Source organism: Aulonocara stuartgranti, assembly GCF_965226115.1.
Source record: "Aulonocara stuartgranti genome assembly, chromosome: 3".
Taxonomy (NCBI): domain Eukaryota; kingdom Metazoa; phylum Chordata; class Actinopteri; order Cichliformes; family Cichlidae; genus Aulonocara; species Aulonocara stuartgranti.
Window position 1 is genome coordinate 12,587,536 of NC_138941.1, and position 25,845 is coordinate 12,613,380.

The following is a 25,845-nucleotide window of genomic DNA, read 5'->3' on the forward strand; positions in this document are numbered from 1 at the left end:
GCCCACAACACTGTAAAGTGTCATACATTATCAAACTAACATTACATTTTCATATTAAGGTGGGGCCAAAAACTATCGTCCTGCGGGCCGCAATTGGCCCGCGGGCCGCGAGTTTGAGACCCCTGGTGTAGGAGGACACCTACTCTGTGTCTGGTTAAGTATAAGAGCCCTTTGTTAGGGGGACCGCTGGACTCTTAGCACCAGCTTTGGGGTCACAGGGTCACATCTGGAACACACACACACACACACACACACACACACACACACACACACACACACACACACACACACACTATGCACAGACTGGTACTCTTTGTTCATACCTGTGTAAGACGTCATAATGAACTTGTGCATATTCATGTAAGCTCAATAAAGAGCAGTGTTACGAGGGAGCAGACGAGAGCGACTGAGGTCAAGTGAAGGAACGGCGCTGTCACAGTTCTCTCCCTCATCAATTGTCTGCTTCCAGCGGTGGGTCTGTGCTAGACGACCCATCACCAGCTTTTTCCACTGGTTACCAGTACGTGGTAGAATCCACTTCCAGATCTGGTTGTCTTTAAATCTGTGAATGGATTGGCTCCATCTTATCTCTCTTTAACAAAAGAATCCAAGTGGAGCCCTCAGGTCTGCAGATAAGCAGCTTCTGACCAGAACTAGACGTAAAAACAGAGGTGAGCTTTATCGATGGCTGCAGCCAAACTCTGGAACAGTCGCCCTTCACATCAGGTCGTCACCAACACTGGACATTTTTAAAAGCCGGTTGGAAACACATTTGTACTCTGTAGCTTTCAATCCTGACCAGTCTTTATAGTCATTACTGTGTATGTTTCCTATTTTCTCTCTACTCTGTGCAGCACTTTGGCTCAAGCTGTTTTTAAATGTGCTGATAAATAAATGTAGATTTCTTTGAATAAAACAGTGGAGCCGAGCTTTGAGCTCAGTGTGTAACAGTGTGTGTGTGAGAGCCATGTAATGTCCATGTGTGCATGCTGACTGTGCTGCTCTGACCCCCCTCCTCCTTTCAGGGTGGAGCCTGCTGGAGTCCGATGGTTGAGACCAGGTCTGAGGAAGTGTAAGTGTGTTTTTAATGGGATTCATGAAAACAAAGCAGCACACATTCAACCATCTTCATCATGTCAGGAGTCATCATCAAAGTGTCAATCAATGAACAGATGATGGATCAATAACTGCAGCTGGATTGTGTTTGTTCTCTCCATCAGATTCCTGTCAACTCACAATCGACACAAACACAGTGAACACAAAGCTCCAACTGTCTGACAACAACAGGAAGGTGACACGTGTGAAGGAGGTTCAGTCATATCCTGATCATCCAGACAGATTTGATGTTCATCCTCAGCTGCTGTGTAGAAATGGTCTGACTGGTCGCTGTTACTGGGAGGTCGAGTGGAGAGGAGACGTTTTTATATCAGTGAGTTACAGAAGCATCAGAAGGAAAGGAGTCAGTGCTGACTGTTTGTTTGGATACAATGATCAGTCCTGGAGTCTGTGCTGCTCTGATGATGGTCCTCAGTCTGTCTGGCACAATAAGAGTCGAACATCCATCTCCTCCTCCTCCTCCTCCTCCTCTGTCTCTAACAGAGCAGCAGTGTATGTGGACTGTCCTGCTGGCACTCTGTCCTTCTACAGAGTCTCCTCTGACACTCTGATCCACCTCCACACCTTCAACACCACATTCACTCAAACTCTTTATCCTGGGTTTAGGTTAGACTGGTCTCCTGGTGCCTCAGTGTCCCTGTGCTGAGTGGAGTGTAAAGAGTGTCTCCTGTTACAGAAACACTCTGACTGTTGAACAGATAGTTCAGTCTGTACATGTCTGTCTCTTTCACTCACAAACACGTTTTCAGATTCATGGATTCAATCAGTTGATGTTTGAAACTCTTCTAAATGATTCCTTGTAAACTTCTTCCTCTTCAGTCACAAACAAACAGGAAGTGATGTCACATGTGTTCCTGTCCACACAGCAGAATGAGTCTATTGCTGACAGTGATGTACAAACAGAGTGAGCATTTCTGAGGCCCAAAATAAACTGAGTAGTTCACTGAATGAACAATGGACTGTGAGCTCAGTTCCTTCATCATTAGTATGGATTATATATGTATATGTATTATATTAGTATCATATATATCAGGTGCTGCTGCTTTCAGTCATTGTGCAAATGTGCTGTTTGTAAGCTTGTAAAGCTGCAGTCAGCTGAGACTGAAGAAGTCACCTGATCAGTGAGCAAACGTTTCTGAAAACGTCCAGATGAACAGAATCAACCTTTTGGGATCAGCCAGCAATGCAGCATCATTGTTGTTCAGCTTCAGAGGTTTGCAGGAATGAACTGATGACCAGAAACAGCTGCAAAGTCCAAGAAAATACCAGCTGGAGTTCAGCTGCATTTGAAGAAGTCAAAGAAAAGTAAGGATGGCAAAGGGCGACGTTTTCTTCCAAAGAGCTGCAAACATGGTCGACGCCTCATTAGAAGAATCATCTGGACATTTGTGAGGAACTCTAACCAAGAAAGCAACGTCACACAGATCCAACAGACAGTTTCCATGACTGCAAGTGTTGAGTGGAAAAATGCTACATTGCATTATTGCATCCTCTCACCACAGGAGGCGCTGTTGGCACCACTGATTGCTGATCAGCTGTTCTCTGATGATCTGATTGATACTGTGAATAACGGGACTCACTGAACTCTGTGACACAGTGAAGATTACAGAGTTTAACTTCACCCTTTAAGACTGACCACAGAACCAAGTCCGCCAGAGCTTTTGTTATATTTTTACATGCTGTGGAGCCATTTGTGGGAGCATTTCAAGTTGCTATACATCAATACAACTGTTATAGCCCTAATTTTAATAATATGTATGCATTAAGTCCATAGTAACTACATAAACTGCAAAAACAACCTCTGCTCATCCATCTCTGTGTGTATCAGGATACATTTGGTTCATAATACACAGAAAAATCAGAGTTATTACCTGTAATAAATGTGAAAGATTCCTGCAGTGATAACCAGGCAGGACTGAAACACATCCAAGCTGTCACCACGGTAACAGCACCGCCCATCCACAGGTGAGGGGAGGAGCAAAAAGAGGGACTTTGACCATTTTATACTAAAAACACTCAACTAATGTTTCTAATATGAAACAAATAAGCCCACATTAATGTGAGCGTTTATTAAATAATAATAATGATGATTTCCTCCTGATCTCATTTCCACAGCAGAGAAAACTGTGGTGTATATTGAGGTGGAGGGTGTGGTCTGTGGCTCAGGTGTAGAGTGAGGGTGGGGTGCACCACAGCAGCATGCTGGGACTGCTGAGGGTGGAGGAGGGAGTGATGATGACATCAGAGCTGCAGCACAGAGACCAGTGAACACACAGTCTGTTCATCTTTGCATAGATACAATATACAGCACAATATTGAATGACAGACACGCTGTGGGAGCTTCCACAGATACACTGACGTCAGCATCCAGAGTCCTCCTGCTGCTCCCCCCTCAGAGCCCCGTGATCAGCACCAACACATTCAGTTAGATGACAGAGTCCAGCTGCAGCTAGAATCAGCTCCCCTCTGTGAACAACAGCACAGCGTCAGTGTTTCACACTCAGTGAAAGGAGGAAACAGCAGAAGAACACCATGTGTGCTACGTTTCCCAGGACACACTACAAACTGCACAAATACAGAGCAGCACGTGGAAGGACCTGGAGCTGCATTTACAGAGCTGCAGACAGCGTGATGTCCTGTATGGACAGGTGGAAGGAAGCAAGTCCTCAGCTGGAACACTCGTGTTTGTCCACAGACAGGAAACACAGCAGGAAACTTCCTCACAGAAGTGCAGCTCATGGATAACACACTTCCTGTCAGTCAGAATGAGGCTGCAGCCAAACACAGAAAGGTGTTTTTGTCCAGATGAGCCCAGAGAAGAAACACGAGTGTTCACAGACATCAGAAGCTCAGAGAGGTGAAACATGAGGTTGGAGTCCTCGTCAGCATCCAGAAGAGCTGCTGTGAAACCCTGAGTACTCATGACAGACTCTGATGGCACAAACACATCATGATTCAAACAGAAAGACAAACATGGAGCTCCTGATCCTCCTGCATGAGAACAAGCTGACATGAGCGCTGTGTCTGAGAGTGTCTCCCTGTCACAGTGACAATAACACAGCTGCTGCTCACAGTCATTAAACTGACCTGAGGTCAGCTGTGCTCCTTACATATGAACCATGTGACCTCACATCAGTGCTGTGGATGACTGTAGTCATAGAAGAGTAGAGCTGTAGCAGGTGGTGTGAGGAGGAGGTGGTGTATTCTAGTTAACGCAGTACTGAAACACTCCAGCAGAGGGCGCTGTTAAGTCCTTATTGTAACACAGTTACTGTGTGCAGTTAGACTTCATACATAATCTGCACTTATTTCCATCAGACATGCTGTCAGTAAATGATTGGTTTCTATTGATTCTACTTCCTGTTGACTCGTTTGATGACAGTGAAACAATCACAGCTGATTGTGTGATGATGTAAACTGTCACTGTTACATTCAGTGTGTGTGACATAATGTTAGTGCAGGCTGATAACAGCCTGGTTCTGTTAGAAACACATGAACGTGTCCATAGATCAGTGTGTGTTTAACATGAGAGCTTCAGCCCTGCTGATGTGTTAAATAAAGACATGCAGGAAAACTGATGAGACTCTGAAATAACTCTTTATATTTATAATGTAACTCTGCATCAAAAGAACAACAAAGGATCCCAGATAGGTTTCTGTGAACAAAGACCATTCTGATGTTTCTGTGTTTCTAACACTTTGACATTATTAGTAAACAGACTGCAGTGAGCAGCATTTATAAAGAGCTTCTATATAAAGATATGACAGCTGTTTGACAAGTTTATCACTCTGTGTTTGGACCTGATCAGTCCAGCTGTTTACTTGAAACATGTTCATTTACCTGTTCTGTTATATTCATGTTCTTGTCTCTGTTGAAAACACATTTTAATGTCCCTCAGATTTTTCTCCCAGATGAATAAATATAAAAATGACACAAACTGACTGCAGCTACTTTTTGTCCTTTCTGTCAAAAACCTTCATGTGACTCATGAGAGACACGTTTCAGCTGTTTGTGACAGATCAGAGGCCAACAAGTCATTTATAACACTTTCCATCATTGTTTAAAGTTCTCAGTGTTTCTGTGTTGCTGCGTATAGGATCTCCCAGCATCATCACTGTGCTGTCCAATCATTGTGTGCGAGGTTACCCTTATAGTGCGATGTGTGTTTGCACAAAGAGAAGCATGTGTGTCAAATATAAATAAGCACAGAACAGAAACAGCTGCTCGTTTCTTCTGTTTAGAGTCAAGTTAGTGTTTTGTGTCTTTGTTTGAGGCCTGATGTCGAGCAGAGGTGTGTGTAACTGCACTGGTCTGTTATATGTGTGAAGTGTGTGCTTCTCTTCAGCATCATCTTTGTCACTGCTGATTCCTTTGTGTCATCATGTGTTGAGAAGAGAGAACAGTTATAACGGAGGAGCAAAAGGAAGCCCTGAAATCTGCATCAACAAGGAAGTGTTGGCTCACCAGTGATCCCAGCAGAGCCACTGGTTTGGCTCCAGTTGTTCTAGATTCAATGATGTTGTTGCTACAGATACATGTCAGCATCTTTATTGAATTTTATATGAAGCAGAAATGGTGTCATTAGGAGAAGAAGAGGAGAACAAGTCCGGCGAGGAGGCAGCAGCTCTTAAAGATGAAACAGCAGCTCAGCCCTGAGCTCAGAGAGCTGCACATGAAAAAGCTCCTCAAGCAGATCCTGTCAGAGGTTTGTCATCAACAGGAGGAACTGTTCACATCATAGGATGAAGATGCTGTCAGCTGGATGAAGAAGGTTATTTAATGGCAAACGTTCACACTGAAGTCAAATTGTTGTCGTGTTGAACAGATTCATGTACTGATCGTCTCCAGAATGTTAGAAGAGCTTCAATGAATCATTAGAAACAACTTACAGCTGCACAGCTGTGTCAAACACATCTGTGTGTCATTGTGGGATTGTTGTGTTTCTACATGTGACACACGTCTAAAACATGCACACAATCTGAACACAAACAGGGACTCATGTGTTCCCACAGCCAGATGCTGAGAGCCATTTCCTTGTAGTCCTGTGTCTACATACATGAACCATTAGATGTTATTGGAATGATTGTCAGCTCTGATAGTTTCATGTGTGTTTAGCTGGACGCTGTTTGATCCTCGACATGTTTAAAGGTGTCCAGTCCTGAGACACTGGGGCTGGAAACAGCTGTGATGTCATTGGACTGTCACACAGACAGAAGTGCATGAAGTGAGCAGCCGAGGAGCCGCTGATGTTTTGGATTCAACAGCATTTGAAAGGTCGACACAGACACATTTGCACACAGAAAGCTGAATCTGTCATATGCCACAGTGAACTCACTGTTCAGTGTTTTTCAGGAAGCTTCTTAACTGCCTCTGCTGCCAAACAAGCAGCTGATGTCCTTGAGAAGAAGCTGAAGAAGTCTTCAACAACAAATACAGGAAGTGGACTTTCAAATACTAGATTCACTTTAGACTCACAGAGAAATGACTCAACCAGCTGTGTTTGACTCTATGAAAGGTCAGTGTGTGTCTGCACACAGACTGTTGTGTTGGACTGTTATTCAGTTGTCTGCTGAATGTTTTCAAATGTCTGCATCTCAGCTGTGATGAGGCTGGGGGTCATGGGAGGCCACCGTAGCAGCCTCTTCAACATCATGACATCATCATAAATGCTGCTGGACTGTCTGATGGGCTGACGGTGAAAAAGCCGTCGGGAAGGAAACAGAAGACATTTCAGAGGCTGCAGCAGATTTCTTTGATTCGGGGCCTTTTTCAGCTTTATTGGACAGAGCAGTGAAGATAAGTGACAGCAAAGCAGAGAGAAAGGGGGCGTGGCCCGGGTCAAAGCCAGGCCAGCTGCTCTCCACCTCGTGGTCACCTGCTCATCCTAGTGAGCTCCACCAGCAGCCCTTTCACACACTTTACACTGTCAAACACTGTGTGTGGACCTCAGCTAACAACAGGCTACATTTAAGTCTGGACTACATGCTTTTATATTGTTTTTATTCCATCAGCAGCTCAACATCATGAGCAGCTTTGACATAAAGACATCAAACTCAAGCTGACTTTAAACTACTTTTAATACAGGGGCTCAAAAACAACAACATCTTTATTATATATCAGGACAGAAAGTCATTTCATCTCAAAGGGAAACAGCTTTATTTGGAATAACCAGCACTATCAACTGGTTTGGGATCTCCACCAGTTTCATGTCTTTGCAGCTTCTCCAACAAAGTTCCTGTAAAATCAGCATGTTTGTCTTTATTGGTTTGATAGTGATTGATTATTCAGTCCCAATCTGCTGTCATCTAAAGAACAAAATGATGTTTCTATGAGTCACAAAGCTCCAGATGTTGTCGGCTTCACAAAGAAAACAAAGAACTTAAACACAAAGTGTTTGGAGCCAAAATGTTCCCAAGCTGCTCTTTTTGAAATGGCAGAGGTACAGTGGTGTCTAACAGCACACTGTGGAAGGCAAACATGTTATTGTTGGATGAAACTTCATGAATCCTTTGTAGATTTGAGCTGTTGGAGCCTTTCTTTTCTCTTCAGGTGTACAGATGCTGAGGAGGCAGGTGAAGCAGGTGGAGCTGTTGTGATGCTGGCAGAGGGTGTGTCTTAGTAACTCTGTGAGGCAGAACTGGATCCAACATTGTGGATGTGTTGATGTTGGAGCCATTAAGAGTCTCTGGCCACACTGTAGGATTTCCCTTTGATCCACTGTGGGGGCATTTTGGAGTCTGTCAGTGAAACTCTTCATGTTTGTGTTTGACTCCAGTTTATAGAAACAGAGAAATGTGTCATGCTTTTGTTCGGCCTCCACAAATACACACATTTGTTCATTGGTTGGACTTTTTGGAAGGAGACACATTGAAAACCATGTTAATAAGATCTTGTTGTTTCCTGTGGATCCGACACAGAGAGACACACAGACACGCGCACACACACACACACGCACACACACACAGACACACACACACACAGACAGACACACAGACACACGCACGCACACACACACACACACACACACAGACACACACACAGACACACACACACACACACACACACACACAGACACACGCACACACAGACAGACACACAGACACACGCACACACAGACAGACACACAGACACACGCACACACACACACACACAGACACACGCACACACAGACAGACACACAGACACACGCACACACAGACAGACACACAGACACACACACACAGACACACACACAGACACACACACACACACACACACACAGACACACGCACACACAGACAGACACACAGACACACGCACGCACACACACGCACGCACGCACACACACACAGACAGACAGACAGACACACACACGCGCGCACACGCGCGCGCACGCACGCACACACACACACACACAGACACGCAGACGCACACGCAAACACACACACACACACACGCACACAGACACACACAGACACGCACACACACGCACACACACACAGACACACACAGACACACACACACACACACACACACTATGCACAGACTGGTACTCTTTGTTCATACCTGTGTAAGACGTCATAATGAACTTGTGCATATTCATGTAAGCTCAATAAAGAGCAGTGTTACGAGGGAGCAGACGAGAGCGACTGAGGTCAAGTGAAGGAACGGCGCTGTCACAGTTCTCTCCCTCATCAATTGTCTGCTTCCAGCGGTGGGTCTGTGCTAGACGACCCATCACCAGCTTTTTCCACTGGTTACCAGTACGTGGTAGAATCCACTTCCAGATCTGGTTGTCTTTAAATCTGTGAATGGATTGGCTCCATCTTATCTCTCTTTAACAAAAGAATCCAAGTGGAGCCCTCAGGTCTGCAGATAAGCAGCTTCTGACCAGAACTAGACGTAAAAACAGAGGTGAGCTTTATCGATGGCTGCAGCCAAACTCTGGAACAGTCGCCCTTCACATCAGGTCGTCACCAACACTGGACATTTTTAAAAGCCGGTTGGAAACACATTTGTACTCTGTAGCTTTCAATCCTGACCAGTCTTTATAGTCATTACTGTGTATGTTTCCTATTTTCTCTCTACTCTGTGCAGCACTTTGGCTCAAGCTGTTTTTAAATGTGCTGATAAATAAATGTAGATTTCTTTGAATAAAACAGTGGAGCCGAGCTTTGAGCTCAGTGTGTAACAGTGTGTGTGTGAGAGCCATGTAATGTCCATGTGTGCATGCTGACTGTGCTGCTCTGACCCCCCTCCTCCTTTCAGGGTGGAGCCTGCTGGAGTCCGATGGTTGAGACCAGGTCTGAGGAAGTGTAAGTGTGTTTTTAATGGGATTCATGAAAACAAAGCAGCACACATTCAACCATCTTCATCATGTCAGGAGTCATCATCAAAGTGTCAATCAATGAACAGATGATGGATCAATAACTGCAGCTGGATTGTGTTTGTTCTCTCCATCAGATTCCTGTCAACTCACAATCGACACAAACACAGTGAACACAAAGCTCCAACTGTCTGACAACAACAGGAAGGTGACATGTGTGAAGGAGGTTCAGTCATATCCTGATCATCCAGACAGATTTGATGTTTATCTTCAGCTGCTGTGTAGAAATGGTCTGACTGGTCGCTGTTACTGGGAGGTCGAGTGGAGAGGAGACGTTTTTATATCAGTGAGTTACAGAAGCATCAGAAGGAAAGGAGTCAGTGCTGACTGTGTGTTTGGAGGAAATGATCAGTCCTGGAGTCTGTGGTGCTCTGATGATGGTCCTCAGTCTGTCTGGCACAATAACAGACTAACATCCATCTCCTCCTCCTCCTCCTCCTCTGTCTCTAACAGAGCAGCAGTGTATGTGGACTGTCCTGCTGGCACTCTGTCCTTCTACAGAGTCTCCTCTGACACTCTGATCCACCTCCACACCTTCAACACCACATTCACTCAAACTCTTTATCCTGGGTTTTATGTCTGGTCTCCTGGTGCCTCAGTGTCCCTGTGCTGAGTGGAGTGTAAAGAGTGTCTCCTGTTACAGAAACACTCTGACTGTTGAACAGATAGTTCAGTCTGTACATGTCTGTCTCTTTCACTCACAAACACGTTTTCGGATTCATGGATTCAATCAGTTGATGTTTGAAACTCTTCTAAATGATTCCTTGTAAACTTCTTCCTCTTCAGTCACAAACAAACAGGAAGTGATGTCACATGTGTTCCTGTCCACACAGCAGAATGAGTCTATTGCTGACAGTGATGTACAAACAGAGTGAGCATTTCTGAGGCCCAAAATAAACTGAGTAGTTCACTGAATGAACAATGGACTGTGAGCTCAGTTCCTTCATCATTAGTATGGATTATATATGTATATGTATTATATTAGTATCATATATATCAGGTGCTGCTGCTTTCAGTCATTGTGCAAATGTGCTGTTTGTAAGCTTGTAAAGCTGCAGTCAGCTGAGACTGAAGAAGTCACCTGATCAGTGAGCAAACGTTTCTGAAAACGTCCAGATGAACAGAATCAACCTTTTGGGATCAGCCAGCAATGCAGCATCATTGTTGTTCAGCTTCAGAGGTTTGCAGGAATGAACTGATGACCAGAAACAGCTGCAAAGTCCAAGAAAATACCAGCTGGAGTTCAGCTGCATTTGAAGAAGTCAAAGAAAAGTAAGGATGGCAAAGGGCGACGTTTTCTTCCAAAGAGCTGCAAACATGGTCGACGCCTCATTAGAAGAATCATCTGGACATTTGTGAGGAACTCTAACCAAGAAAGCAACGTCACACAGATCCAACAGACAGTTTCCATGACTGCAAGTGTTGAGTGGAAAAATGCTACATTGCATTATTGCATCCTCTCACCACAGGAGGCGCTGTTGGCACCACTGATTGCTGATCAGCTGTTCTCTGATGATCTGATTGATACTGTGAATAATGGGACTCACTGAACTCTGTGACACAGTGAAGATTACAGAGTTTAACTTCACCCTTTAAGACTGACCACAGAACCAAGTCCGCCAGAGCTTTTGTTATATTTTTACATGCTGTGGAGCCATTTGTGGGAGCATTTCACGTTGCTATACATCAATACAACTGTTATAGCCCTAATTTTAATAATATGTATGCATTAAGTCCATAGTAACTACATAAACTGCAAAAACAACCTCTGCTCATCCATCTCTGTGTGTATCAGGATACATTTGGTTCATAATACACAGAAAAATCAGAGTTATTACCTGTAATAAATGTGAAAGATTCCTGCAGTGATAACCAGGCAGGACTGAAACACATCCAAGCTGTCACCACGGTAACAGCACCGCCCATCCACAGGTGAGGGGAGGAGCAAAAAGAGGGACTTTGACCATTTTATACTAAAAACACTCAACTAATGTTTCTAATATGAAACAAATAAGCCCACATTAATGTGAGCGTTTATTAAATAATAATAATGATGATTTCCTCCTGATCTCATTTCCACAGCAGAGAAAACTGTGGTGTATATTGAGGTGGAGGGTGTGGTCTGTGGCTCAGGTGTAGAGTGAGGGTGGGGTGCACCACAGCAGCATGCTGGGACTGCTGAGGGTGGAGGAGGGAGTGATGATGACATCAGAGCTGCAGCACAGAGACCAGTGAACACACAGTCTGTTCATCTTTGCATAGATACAATATACAGCACAATATTGAATGACAGACACGCTGTGGGAGCTTCCACAGATACACTGACGTCAGCATCCAGAGTCCTCCTGCTGCTCCCCCCTCAGAGCCCCGTGATCAGCACCAACACATTCAGTTAGATGACAGAGTCCAGCTGCAGCTAGAATCAGCTCCCCTCTGTGAACAACAGCACAGCGTCAGTGTTTCACACTCAGTGAAAGGAGGAAACAGCAGAAGAACACCATGTGTGCTACGTTTCCCAGGACACACTACAAACTGCACAAATACAGAGCAGCACGTGGAAGGACCTGGAGCTGCATTTACAGAGCTGCAGACAGCGTGATGTCCTGTATGGACAGGTGGAAGGAAGCAAGTCCTCAGCTGGAACACTCGTGTTTGTCCACAGACAGGAAACACAGCAGGAAACTTCCTCACAGAAGTGCAGCTCATGGATAACACACTTCCTGTCAGTCAGAATGAGGCTGCAGCCAAACACAGAAAGGTGTTTTTGTCCAGATGAGCCCAGAGAAGAAACACGAGTGTTCACAGACATCAGAAGCTCAGAGAGGTGAAACATGAGGTTGGAGTCCTCGTCAGCATCCAGAAGAGCTGCTGTGAAACCCTGAGTACTCATGACAGACTCTGATGGCACAAACACATCATGATTCAAACAGAAAGACAAACATGGAGCTCCTGATCCTCCTGCATGAGAACAAGCTGACATGAGCGCTGTGTCTGAGAGTGTCTCCCTGTCACAGTGACAATAACACAGCTGCTGCTCACAGTCATTAAACTGACCTGAGGTCAGCTGTGCTCCTTACATATGAACCATGTGACCTCACATCAGTGCTGTGGATGACTGTAGTCATAGAAGAGTAGAGCTGTAGCAGGTGGTGTGAGGAGGAGGTGGTGTATTCTAGTTAACGCAGTACTGAAACACTCCAGCAGAGGGCGCTGTTAAGTCCTTATTGTAACACAGTTACTGTGTGCAGTTAGACTTCATACATAATCTGCACTTATTTCCATCAGACATGCTGTCAGTAAATGATTGGTTTCTATTGATTCTACTTCCTGTTGACTCGTTTGATGACAGTGAAACAATCACAGCTGATTGTGTGATGATGTAAACTGTCACTGTTACATTCAGTGTGTGTGACATAATGTTAGTGCAGGCTGATAACAGCCTGGTTCTGTTAGAAACACATGAACGTGTCCATAGATCAGTGTGTGTTTAACATGAGAGCTTCAGCCCTGCTGATGTGTTAAATAAAGACATGCAGGAAAACTGATGAGACTCTGAAATAACTCTTTATATTTATAATGTAACTCTGCATCAAAAGAACAACAAAGGATCCCAGACAGGTTTCTGTGAACAAAGACCATTCTGATGTTTCTGTGTTTCTAACACTTTGACATTATTAGTAAACAGACTGCAGTGAGCAGCATTTATAAAGAGCTTCTATATAAAGATATGACAGCTGTTTGACAAGTTTATCACTCTGTGTTTGGACCTGATCAGTCCAGCTGTTTACTTGAAACATGTTCATTTACCTGTTCTGTTATATTCATGTTCTTGTCTCTGTTGAAAACACATTTTAATGTCCCTCAGATTTTTCTCCCAGATGAATAAATATAAAAATGACACAAACTGACTGCAGCTACTTTTTGTCCTTTCTGTCAAAAACCTTCATGTGACTCATGAGAGACACGTTTCAGCTGTTTGTGACAGATCAGAGGCCAACAAGTCATTTATAACACTTTCCATCATTGTTTAAAGTTCTCAGTGTTTCTGTGTTGCTGCGTATAGGATCTCCCAGCATCATCACTGTGCTGTCCAATCATTGTGTGCGAGGTTACCCTTATAGTGCGATGTGTGTTTGCACAAAGAGAAGCATGTGTGTCAAATATAAATAAGCACAGAACAGAAACAGCTGCTCGTTTCTTCTGTTTAGAGTCAAGTTAGTGTTTTGTGTCTTTGTTTGAGGCCTGATGTCGAGCAGAGGTGTGTGTAACTGCACTGGTCTGTTATATGTGTGAAGTGTGTGCTTCTCTTCAGCATCATCTTTGTCACTGCTGATTCCTTTGTGTCATCATGTGTTGAGAAGAGAGAACAGTTATAACGGAGGAGCAAAAGGAAGCCCTGAAATCTGCATCAACAAGGAGGTGTTGGCTCACCAGTGATCCCAGCAGAGCCACTGGTTTGGCTCCAGTTGTTCTAGATTCAATGATGTTGTTGCTACAGATACATGTCAGCATCTTTATTGAATTTTATATGAAGCAGAAATGGTGTCATTAGGAGAAGAAGAGGAGAACAAGTCCGGCGAGGAGGCAGCAGCTCTTAAAGATGAAACAGCAGCTCAGCCCTGAGCTCAGAGAGCTGCACATGAAAAAGCTCCTCAAGCAGATCCTGTCAGAGGTTTGTCATCAACAGGAGGAACTGTTCACATCATAGGATGAAGATGCTGTCAGCTGGATGAAGAAGGTTATTTAATGCAAACGTTCACACTGAAGTCAAATTGTTGTCGTGTTGAACAGATTCATGTACTGATCGTCTCCAGAATGTTAGAAGAGCTTCAATGAATCATTAGAAACAACTTACAGCTGCACAGCTGTGTCAAACACATCTGTGTGTCATTGTGGGATTGTTGTGTTTCTACATGTGACACACGTCTAAAACATGCACACAATCTGAACACAAACAGGGACTCATGTGTTCCCACAGCCAGATGCTGAGAGCCATTTCCTTGTAGTCCTGTGTCTACATACATGAACCATTAGATGTTATTGGAATGATTGTCAGCTCTGATAGTTTCATGTGTGTTTAGCTGGACGCTGTTTGATCCTCGACATGTTTAAAGGTGTCCAGTCCTGAGACACTGGGGCTGGAAACAGCTGTGATGTCATTGGACTGTCACACAGACAGAAGTGCATGAAGCGAGCAGCCGAGGAGCCGCTGATGTTTTGGATTCAACAGCATTTGAAAGGTCGACACAGACACGTTTGCACACAGAAAGCTGAATCTGTCATATGCCACAGTGAACTCACTGTTCAGTGTTTTTCAGGAAGCTTCTTAACTGCCTCTGCTGCCAAACAAGCAGCTGATGTCCTTGAGAAGAAGCTGAAGAAGTCTTCAACAACAAATACAGGAAGTGGACTTTCAAATACTAGATTCACTTTAGACTCACAGAGAAATGACTCAACCAGCTGTGTTTGACTCTATGAAAGGTCAGTGTGTGTCTGCACACAGACTGTTGTGTTGGACTGTTATTCAGTTGTCTGCTGAATGTTTTCAAATGTCTGCATCTCAGCTGTGATGAGGCTGGGGGTCATGGGAGGCCACCGTAGCAGCCTCTTCAACATCATGACATCATCATAAATGCTGCTGGACTGTCTGATGGGCTGACGGTGAAAAAGCCGTCGGGAAGGAAACAGAAGACGTTTCAGAGGCTGCAGCAGATTTCTTTGATTCGGGGCCTTTTTCAGCTTTATTGGACAGAGCAGTGAAGATAAGTGACAGCAAAGCAGAGAGAAAGGGGGCGTGGCCCGGGTCAAAGCCAGGCCAGCTGCTCTCCACCTCGTGGTCACCTGCTCATCCTAGTGAGCTCCACCAGCAGCCCTTTCACACACTTTACACTGTCAAACACTGTGTGTGGACCTCAGCTAACAACAGGCTGCATTTAAGTCTGGACTACATGCTTTTATATTGTTTTTATTCCATCAGCAGCTCAACATCATGAGCAGCTTTGACATAAAGACATCAAACTCAAGCTGACTTTAAACTACTTTTAATACAGGGGCTCAAAAACAACAACATCTTTATTATATATCAGGACAGAAAGTCATTTCATCTCAAAGGGAAACAGCTTTATTTGGAATAACCAGCACTATCAACTGGTTTGGGATCTCCACCAGTTTCATGTCTTTGCAGCTTCTCCAACAACGTTCCTGTAAAATCAGCATGTTTGTCTTTATTGGTTTGATAGTGATTGATTATTCAGTCCCAATCTGCTGTCATCTAAAGAACAAAATGATGTTTCTATGAGTCACAAAGCTCCAGATGTTGTCGGCTTCACAAAGAAAACAAAGAACTTAAACACAAAGTGTTTGGAGCCAAAATGTTCCCAAGCTGCTCTTTTTGAAATGGCAGAGGTACAGTGGTGTCTAACAGCACACTGTGGAAGGCAAACATGTTATTGTTGGATGAAACTTCATGAATCCTTTGTAGATTTGAGCTGTTGGAGCCTTTCTTTTCTCTTCAGGTGTACAGATGCTGAGGAGGCAGGTGAAGCAGGTGGAGCTGTTGTGATGCTGGCAGAGGGTGTGTCTTAGTAACTCTGTGAGGCAGAACTGGATCCAACATTGTGGATGTGTTGATGTTGGAGCCATTAAGAGTCTCTGGCCACACTGTAGGATTTCCCTTTGATCCACTGTGGGGGCATTTTGGAGTCTGTCAGTGAAACTCTTCATGTTTGTGTTTGACTCCAGTTTATAGAAACAGAGAAATGTGTCATGCTTTTGTTCGGCCTCCACAAATACACACATTTGTTCATTGGTTGGACTTTTTGGAAGGAGACACATTGAAAACCATGTTAATAAGATCTTGTTGTTTCCTGTGGATCCGACACAGAGAGTGGACTTCAGACAGAAAGCGTGGAAGAGATTTTAGAGGCCGTGTGTGGCAACAGGAAGTTTCTGTGTGTTTGCTGATCTTACATGTGGAAAACAACACGTGATGTTTGTGAAGTTCTACAATGATCATTGTTCTCACAGCATTTTGAGTGGGAACAGTTCAAAGTGGGAGTAGTGGGAGTTATTTACTGATTGAAACAAGCTGAATGTTTCTGTGACGATGAAGATCAGCAGCTCAGCTGATCAATGAACTGACATCTATCAGTCGTTTCATGAGATGAAGTCATCAGCAGACATTTGTTCTGACTGTGTGATGAATGTCAGAACGTCAGGGCTCTGCTTTAGTCACTGCTTGATGATCATTGGCTCATTGTTGAATCCAGGGCCCAGTCTGACCTCTGACCTTTGCTGCAGGTCTTCTGTGTTATCTTTCATGTCTGATCTTCTGCTGTATCGTCCAAAATAAACATCTGGATCATTTCCAACACTTCAGCAGATCTTTAGTTTGGGCAGTGCAGCACAGAATAACACATATTGTACTATACTGCCCACTTCCTGATCTTATTGGATCTGTGTGTGAGGTTGGTGAAGGAAACACATGTTTACTGAGTGAGTCGCTGCCATTAGGAACTAGTTTTTATATCACAGCCTGGAAATCACACAGGACCATTTCTGCAAGTGAAAAGTCGTCATTGGAGGAAAATGATTATGTAGTTTGTGCGACTGAAGACTTGTCCCAACTACATGTGCTGCTGACCCTTGACCTTTTCTTTAGGTGCACAGAGGAGTCTGTGGGAACATCCAGAACTGAGGCATCTTGTGTACAAACGTGTTCAGACCAGATGTCAAATGATGTCAGATGTCATCCGTGAATGGATGCAACTGTGGATCGTTCCAATAAAATGAGGCAGTTTTGTAAGTACAAGCCCACTACAACCCATCATCAACATTTTAAATTACATTATACATCTTCACTGATATAAAGCACCACTATTTTAACCTGATTCACTTTTTCCACCCTAACAGTTCATTCCTCAAATCAAACAAGATATTTGACCCTAAAAAAATGCATCAACAAATAATTTTGTAATAAAATATTTATTCTTCAACTTTTACAAGTGAAATCAAACAAGTGTGTTTAAGAGTGAAACCAGAGTGGAAGCTGCTCATATAGAGTCCAACCCAGGCTAAAGTAAGCTGAGTAGAGCAGCACCATCAAAGTGTCGGCTCTCTGGACACGGTGCAAGATCGCCATCTGCAGGACAAAACTAGTTTTTCTCGCCCTCCTCGTCAACATCAAGATGATGTCATCGTACAGCAACTGATTCCCTGTCCGTCTGGAACAAAGCATTTACATTAAAAAGACATTTACAGAAAATACAAACACCAACAACACATCTCATCATCACATGATATTTTATTATTTATTATATTATATATTTTTATTGTACCATCAACATCAACAAATACCAGCATATTTTCTTTGAGATTGAGTAGAGTGGACCTTTCCCTTGGTTCACTTCCTGCTCGCAGCATCAGCTGACCTCTGACTTCCTGGTTAAGGTCTCTCAGCGTTGACTGGAATATCAAATCGGACTCACACCATGTTCTTGTAATGTGGTCATGTCTGTCAGCTGTTTGAAGAGCATCTCTGGCCTAAACACAATAGGAAGAACAACAACACGGCTAAAAAAACAACAACACATTTCCATATTAGATGAAGGGCACCGTAACTGGAAATGGTAACATTCATCTGATGCTGCTTTGGATTTATCTTCTGTTTTAGATCAACTTTGATCACTTCAAGCCATCTTAAGTCCGTTTGTTCTAACTTCTCACTAACATCTCGTATGATTTCAGATCCCTGCTGTTCCCCAGCTGCCCTGTAGGTTTGTGCTTTGACCTCCAGAGGGCGACAAATCAGCACAGACAGAGAGCTCCATTCAAACTTTGCTGCCATCAGGAATAATTCTTCAAATATAATCATCAGTGTTTGAGCAGTTATGATATCAGGGACAATCTAGACATGTGTGACAATACTGAACATGTCACATGACACACCTCAAACATCATGTGATCCACTCTCAGTCTGCACTTTCATTCATGACTTCAACAGGTTGAAATGAGCTTTGAAGAAACATTCAGTGAAATAAATCTTTCATGGATTCATGTGAGCAGCAGATGAACTTTACAAAGAATCAGTGGATTTATCTTCTGTTTTAGATCAACTTTGATCACTTCGAGCCATCTTAAGTCCGTTTGTTCTTCTCACTCACTAACGTCTCGTATGATTTCAGATCCCTGCTGTTCCCCAGCTGCCCTGTAGGTGGCCTCAGTGTGTCTCACACCATTTACAGATGATTACAGGTCGTTTACAGTTCAAACAGGTCCAACATAAGAAATATGCAGAAAATATCCTGCTATAACAGTTTGGGTCAAAGTGCAGATGTTCCAGATGTTCTGAGTCTGTCTGTGTTTCATGTTAACATGTAGATGTTGGACCAAAGTGAAGCTTTTTGATGTGACAGCAGGAATGTGAAGTGTAACTCTGAGCTGTAGGAAATGAAACTAAACGGACTTTTTCTCCTTTATTTATAGGAAAGTGTAGGAGAGCAACAGATGAACAAGCGTTACTGTAACAGGAAACATCAGAGGACCTTTATGTTCATCATCATCACTGTTTCCTTGTTCTGTCACAAACACACAACACTTCCTGCTCTCTCTCTGATGGATCTGATTGGCTGTTTCATTCACAGGAGGTCAGGGCGTCACACAAACAGCTTTAACTGCACAACGACACACTTTAAATCATCTGCAGACAAACCTGTGTGTTTGATTTATGAAGAAATAATAAAGACGTGTGTACAGCTGTCCATGAAGCAGCTTCTCACACAAACTCTGACACTTCAGCCACTTTAATTCCTGCAAAGCTGCGTAATAAAGAGCTGTGACTGCTATGAGCTGCTGATGATGACTGCATGAAGCTCTCAGCTGAAGCTTCTTTCATTTATTTTAATGTTAATGTCGCCTTTTTAAGTCTGTGTGAGGATTTTAATGACACACATTAAAGGAGCTTCTTTGATTAGAACCAAATTCATGTTGATTTTCAGCCTGAAATGATAAAAACTTTAATAATTCTGTTTATAATCATCAACCTGGAGACTAATGAAAAGTATAATAGTGAAAAAAAGCCTTTATTATTTGAGTAATGCCTGAATCTGCTCAGAGACGGAGACAACACAGAGGTGTTGATGACAGTTTGACATTAACTGAATTAAAAACTAGGGCTGTCAAATGATTAAAATTTTTAATCAGATTAATCACAGCCTAAAAATCAATTAATCATGATTAATTGCAACTCGAAATATGACCAAAATGTGTGCAAACATACGGACAGATAGCGGATTTTTACACACTTGTTAGTGTTATTTAATGCTAAGACCACGCTGAGTGGCCTGCGTTCACTCAGCGTGGTCTGACGTAGGCTGGGTGTTGTGCTGGAAGCGAATTAATCACAGCCTAAAAACTGATTAATCACAACTCGAAATATATGTGTATATATGTGTAAAAATCGGGACAGATAGTGGTTTTTAACACACTTGTTTGTTTTATTTATTATTAATTGTGAGTACAAACAGTACAAGCAGAACAGGGCTTCAAATAATTGTGAGGGATTTTTACTGAATGTTTTCCACCCGTTTAAATCTAGCACATTGTTTTATCCATATACATCTTCAAGTTCACAGAACATAGGCCTAATTCAACAGGCAAAATAGAAAAAATCTCCAATCATCCTTTTGGGTAAGGTAGATTAGTGCAAAAAAATATGAACAACAGTGAAAAGTATTGTTTAAATCACATTCAACCATAGAACAAGCTCTAAACACACGGTCCTCTGGTCTACTCATCCTTCAGCCAGTTGCTGAGACAAACCAACTTGTCCACGTTCTCTGAGTGCAGAGCAGACCTCTTCTTGTTCACAATGTGCCCTGCTACAGAGAACAGCCTCTCACAGGGCACTGTGGAGGCAGGAGTGGCCAGGTATCTGCGAGCAAGGCGGGCCAGCTGGCTGTGGGCTCCTGCATGAGCTGCCCACCACTGTAAGGGACAGTCCTCTAAGGCAGTGCAGGGCTCTGCTCTGTAGCGCTGTATGGCTCTGTCCTGCTGTACCTCCTCCTCTGACTCAGAGTCAGAGTCCATCTGCAGCAGGCTCAGCCTCTTCTTGGCTGGACCTTCTTCTGCAGTGTGTGATCTTCTAGGAGAGTCTTCATGCAGCATGCCTGCCAGTGTGGTCCACACTGCTTCTCTGTCAGTCTTGGGCACACTGCGTAGGTCTTTAAAACGTGGGTCCAGTGCAGTTGCGATCTGGAGCCATGCATAGTTGGTATGTTCCTGGCGGGAAGCAAGGTCTTCCTTAAACTTCTCTTTAAACCTCACCACATATGCAGGGTCCTCATCAGTTACTTCCATGACACGGCGCAGGTGGCAGAAGGCTGGTAGAACTACAGAGCAGGAGACGTAGGCCTCTCCTCCCAGCAGTTCAGTCACATATCTGCAGTGGAATACACACACACACACACACACACACACACACACACACACACACACACACACACACACACACACAGAGATAAGACAGCAAATTAAAAAAAGCTTTTTATTACTAGGTATTAAGACATTTTCATAATAACAAAACTGATTTAAGATGTATGTTTGATACATTTAATCTAAACCTACAATTATGGTCACAATGACAGGCTCACCTGCAGGGCTCTAGAAGTGTCTCCAGTCTCTGAAGTTTGTCCCACTCTGGAGGCGTCAGGAGGACAAGTTTATGCTTTTGTTTATCCAGAGTCGCGGTTACTGCAGTTTGGTTGCGGATCAAGCGCTTCACCATCTCCAGCGTGGAGTTCCAGCGCGTAGGCACGTCCTGGGCCAACGGCTCCTGCTTGCGCCCCAGTGACACCTGCTCTGCGTTCAGCTCTGCTGTGTTTGCTGGGCTGTGCTTAAAATGGCCAACAATTTTGCGACATTTGGCCAGCGCAGTGACAAAGCCACTGTCTGCGAGACTCACTGTGATGCATCTCTGTAGAATGTGCGCGGTACACGGCATGTGATTGAATGGCATGATGCGAGCCGCAGCGATCATATTGCGTGCACTGTCCGTGCCTACTGTTGTCACCTTCTCCTCAATTCTCCACCTGCGAGCAACAGTCTGGAACTGCTCTGCACAAGCCTCCGCAAAGTGCCGCTCTTCCGTTTTCATTATAGTCAGCGCAAAGGATGTCAGACCCCAGGCTTCAGTGATTAAATGCGCAGTAACTCCCAGGTAATTGTTATTACTCAATGATGTCCAGTGGTCTCCTGTCAGAGCCACGCATTCTGTGTGAACTAAAGCCTCTTCTTTTTTCTTTTTCTCCGTTTCATACAGTTCGTGGATTCGAATTGTTATTGTGCTTCTCGCTGGGGGCTTGTAGGACGCGTCCTGAGATGCAACCTTTAAAACATCCGCAAAGCCCTTGTCCTCCACAATGCTTAGTGGTCTACAGTCCTTTGCTATCCATTTGGCTATATTGTCGGTCAGTTTGTCCAAAGAAGACTTACCGAGTGGCCTGCGTTCACTAAGAGTGGTCTGACGCAGGCCGGGTGAAGCTGCTGCCCCGACAAACGCGTGTTTGGCATTAAGGTGGTATTTTAAGGTAGAATTTGAACGGTGAAATTGAAACTCTTTACTACAGTGAGTGCAAATTACAACGCGTTTGTTTATTGTCCCATCTATGTTCTTCTTGTATTTGAATTCCCCATCCAGAAGGCCATCCTGTTCCTGCTTCTCCATTTTCAGTGGACAAACATCTTGAGAAAGTTGAGGGTAAACAGGAATGTTTCCTCTGGATGAGTCCGACTCTACCAGAGGAAAAGGGGAAAGATGCAGAGAAGACAGCGCGAATGTATGTATGTAAACAAATCAAGTGGAATTATGGGAGCGACTTTTTTTTTTTTTTTATCTGCGTGTTGCGCTAAATAGTTAAATATTCTAACGTAATTAATTCCAAAATTTAATTATCGCAATTAACGCGTTAATTTCGACAGCTATATTAAAAACAAAGTGCTCTTATTGTGAAAATCTGCCTCCTACTTCTTTAAATCATTTGTATGTATTTTTTAACGTCACAGTGAAACATTGAGACATTAATCTGACACAGTTTGATCAGCAGCTGTGTTTTCACTGACGTTTCACTTTGATTTGTTCAGGCTGAGCAGAGAGGATCGGTTCTCTGTGTGCGCACTGCTGAGAAACACAAGCTCATTTCTGCTGTTTCATGAAAAGTGTTATGGAGGAACAAGAAGTTCAGCCTCTAAACTCTCAGCGTGAGGACTGAGTGAAGAGTTTCAGAGCAGAGAGTTTTGGCTCACAGCTTTTAGCGTCTACACAAAGAGACGATTACGCACTTGATCTGAGAACATCTCCACCTCCTACAAACAAACTCTCCTACGAGCAGCTGTCAAAACCACAACAGGCAGAAGACTGGATTTCTTCAGGTCAGATTTACTGCAGTTTGCATAAATTGTGTGTCACAGACATTGTAGTTCACATTTGTGTGACTCGTTTAAATCTTCTCCTCCTGAAAGTGAAACTCTTACAAACACATCAGGCCACAACCTGCTGCAGGTTGTGCAGCAGGTTGTGGACATCGATTCATTAATGTTGAATTCTCTGCAGCTGCTCTGTTGCCATGTTGTTGCAGTACCGTATTTTCACGACCATAAGGCGCACTTAAAAGTCTTAGATTTTCTTCAAAAAGTACGGCGCGCCCTATAGCGCAGTGCCCCCTATGTGTTGTAAGGAGGACGTAGTAGAGAACACCATGAGAACGTTAAAGGGTGAAGTGTGGGCGTTGATCGTATATACCGGGACAATCGCACATACGTGTATAAAAGAACAGGTATGTGCGTTATGCAGGACATCGTTGTTTTAACAACCCTGAAAATGGCAAAGAGACACGCTTACGAAGCACAGTTTAAACTGAAGGCCATCAGCTACGCGGAGGAACATGGAAATCGAGCAGCGGCGAGAGAATTTAAGGTTAATTTAATGAATCGATGGTTCGCAAGTGGAGGAAGCTGGAAAACAAGCTCCGACAGGTCAAGAATACGCAGCTGAGTTTCCGTGGACATAAGGCGATTGATAGAGGATTTTTATGAAATACAATATAATCAAGTGTGTTTTATTTTCTAGTGTTCATATATTTTCACATAACCAAGCCTATTGTTAAACAAAACACAATGCATTCCTTACTTCAGTGTTTGAGATGTTTGACAAGACAGGATATACATGCATTCTTTACTTCAGTGTCTGTGATGTCAGATAAGCATGAATACTGCTGTGTCGTTATTTTTCAGTTTGTGTGCAGAGGTTAGATAGCTAAGACAATGCCTGAGCTCTCCCCTTTCCGTTAAAAGAGGAAGTGCTATGTAATCCATTTTGAACTATAAATAAAGCAAGCAGCCTGTACTCGTTGTGTCTGTCTTCTCAGAGGCATTCACCCGTGTACACGTTCTTAAACTCTGAGTCGGTCTGCAGTGTCTTATTTCTCTTACTTGTGAACAGATGTCTAAACCCCTGACATTTAATTGGTCCTTCGTAGCCGGATAACTAACTGTTATTTTTAACGTCTAGTTGTCCACAGACGGTTTTCATCGGATTCTGACGTCGTGTTGCCTGCGCTGGAAAAAATCTGTGCACAGTAAAAAGGAAAATCCGGGAGCGTGAATTCGATCTCTGGTCAGCGAGGCCCCACGACACCAGGACCAGATGTGCCGGATCCAAAACGTAGCGCCACAGTAAGGTGAATATGAAACACTGCATTCCATCTAGCGCTAAAATACGTTGATATTGAGATTTTCCTTTAAAATAGTGTGTAAACCTGGTTAGCGCCGACAGATCTCAATCCAGAAGGGATTTAAGAGACAACAGGCAAGAGCGAAATTCTAGAAATCGCTATTAAAAGTTCCGGTTGCTTTGGGAAAGCAGCTGTAACGGAACGAGTTCCGGTCGCTCTGGGAGTGGCTGCAACGGAACAGTTAGAAGGTTGCACAATAAAAATACGGAAAGTCTCAATAAAAATTATAAAAGCGCGCTCTGTTTGTGTTAACAAAGAGAAGTGAGTTGTCATTTACGACCCAATACGCGGTCGAACCCTTCTCAAGCTGTTTTCCTGTGTACACTCACGAACTGGCTGGAGTGGGAAACTAAGGTTGTGCGTCATCACGTAAAATCAATAACCGCTTTCTCAAATAGTGAGAAAGTAGAAGGCTGTTATTGATCACCTGCCCGCTCCTTTGTGCCAGAGAAGGTGTCACAGTTCTGACGTAATTAGTTTAAAATGGGTAACTCTAAAACTAAAGTAAAATTAACAGCAGATGAAGAGTGGTTAGAAAAAAACTGTTCAAATGCAGGAATAGTCAGTGCAAAAAGGTGGAGAAATACAAAATAAAATATATTGTCCAGCTTGGCAAGGCAAATGCACCCCTGATTTAATAAATGCTTTAAAAACCGCTTTGCAAAAAGAGCTATATGTGGAAAAAAGTCAGAAGAAAAAAGCAAAACGTCTAGCAGAATGGCATCTTTTCAAAGTGATGATGACAGACGTAGAAGACGTGGAGAGGAAGGAAGTGAAACAGATGAAGCGGAAGTTTACAATATAGAACAACTGCTGCTAGGGTCAGAAGCCAAACCAACAGTTGTAGTATATGTGAAAGGTGTGCCGTTAAAAAAAAATGTTTTGAGACACAGGAGCTTGTAAAACTGTTTTAACTGTAGAAGTCCCAAATGTAACATTTTCAAAAAACACTATAATTGTGAAATCAGCCTCAGGACATGTGACAAAACAGCATCTAACTGATCCCCTTTTTATGTCACATAGAGATAGTGGCCGTGGCTGCAAAAATCAGTGCATTTATGACCCATCATGCCCAGATTGTATGAAATAAATAAAAGGAAATCATTCATATGAAGACCTTTTCTTTTTTTTTTTCTTTTTTTTTTTTTTTCTTTTTTAAATGACATCAGAAACAGCAGTATGCGACATTACGTGATGGCAGAGCTTCAGTTCATCCTTTGTCATTTTTTTTTTTTTTTTTTTTTTAATAAATAGGACAGGGGGAATGAATGAGAGAAAGAGGGGGAGAGAAAGAAAGAAAACCAAAGGGGAGAAGAGACGGTGAGAAGGGGGGGGGAAGAGAGAGAAAAAAAAAAAAGAACTCCTGGGTCACCTGTATGGAGAAAAAAAAAAACAAACAAACAAAAAAAACAAACAGAGGAGACAGCAAACAACAAAGAGCAACATAATAATAGAGAAAACAAAGCACCATCACAATAAACTAGCTAGTCATAGATATCAATATTTACTAAATAATAAACGATATTGTGCAGCACGCAAGATAGACAGCGCACAGTGTGCTTTGAGGCAGCAGCCAAG

General features: G+C 43.3%; 1 protein-coding gene and 1 long non-coding RNA gene across 3 annotated transcripts in view; both read left to right on the top strand.

Moving 5' to 3' along the window:
• LOC309702303 (stonustoxin subunit alpha-like) overlaps positions 1 to 2,071 on the top strand; it is a 54,398-nt gene extending 52,327 nt beyond the window's left edge. Inside the window, exons 4-5 of the mRNA XM_082526930.1 lie at positions 1,026 to 1,072; positions 1,221 to 2,071. Coding sequence (XP_082383056.1) covers positions 1,026 to 1,072; positions 1,221 to 1,762 — 589 coding nt within the window. The 3' untranslated portion in view covers positions 1,763 to 2,071. The remainder of the gene's footprint in view (positions 1 to 1,025; positions 1,073 to 1,220) is intronic.
• Positions 2,072 to 9,348: 7,277 nt separating this feature from the next.
• The window catches only part of LOC309702532, a 31,417-nt gene continuing 14,920 nt past the window's right edge, over positions 9,349 to 25,845 (top strand). Inside the window, exons 1-2 of one of the 2 annotated variants that reach the window (XR_014275595.1) lie at positions 9,349 to 9,410; positions 9,559 to 10,101. This is a non-coding gene — a long non-coding RNA (uncharacterized lncRNA). Of the gene's footprint in view, positions 9,411 to 9,558; positions 10,404 to 25,845 lie in introns of those variants that run through there. The other variant, XR_014275596.1, reaches the window with a different exon arrangement.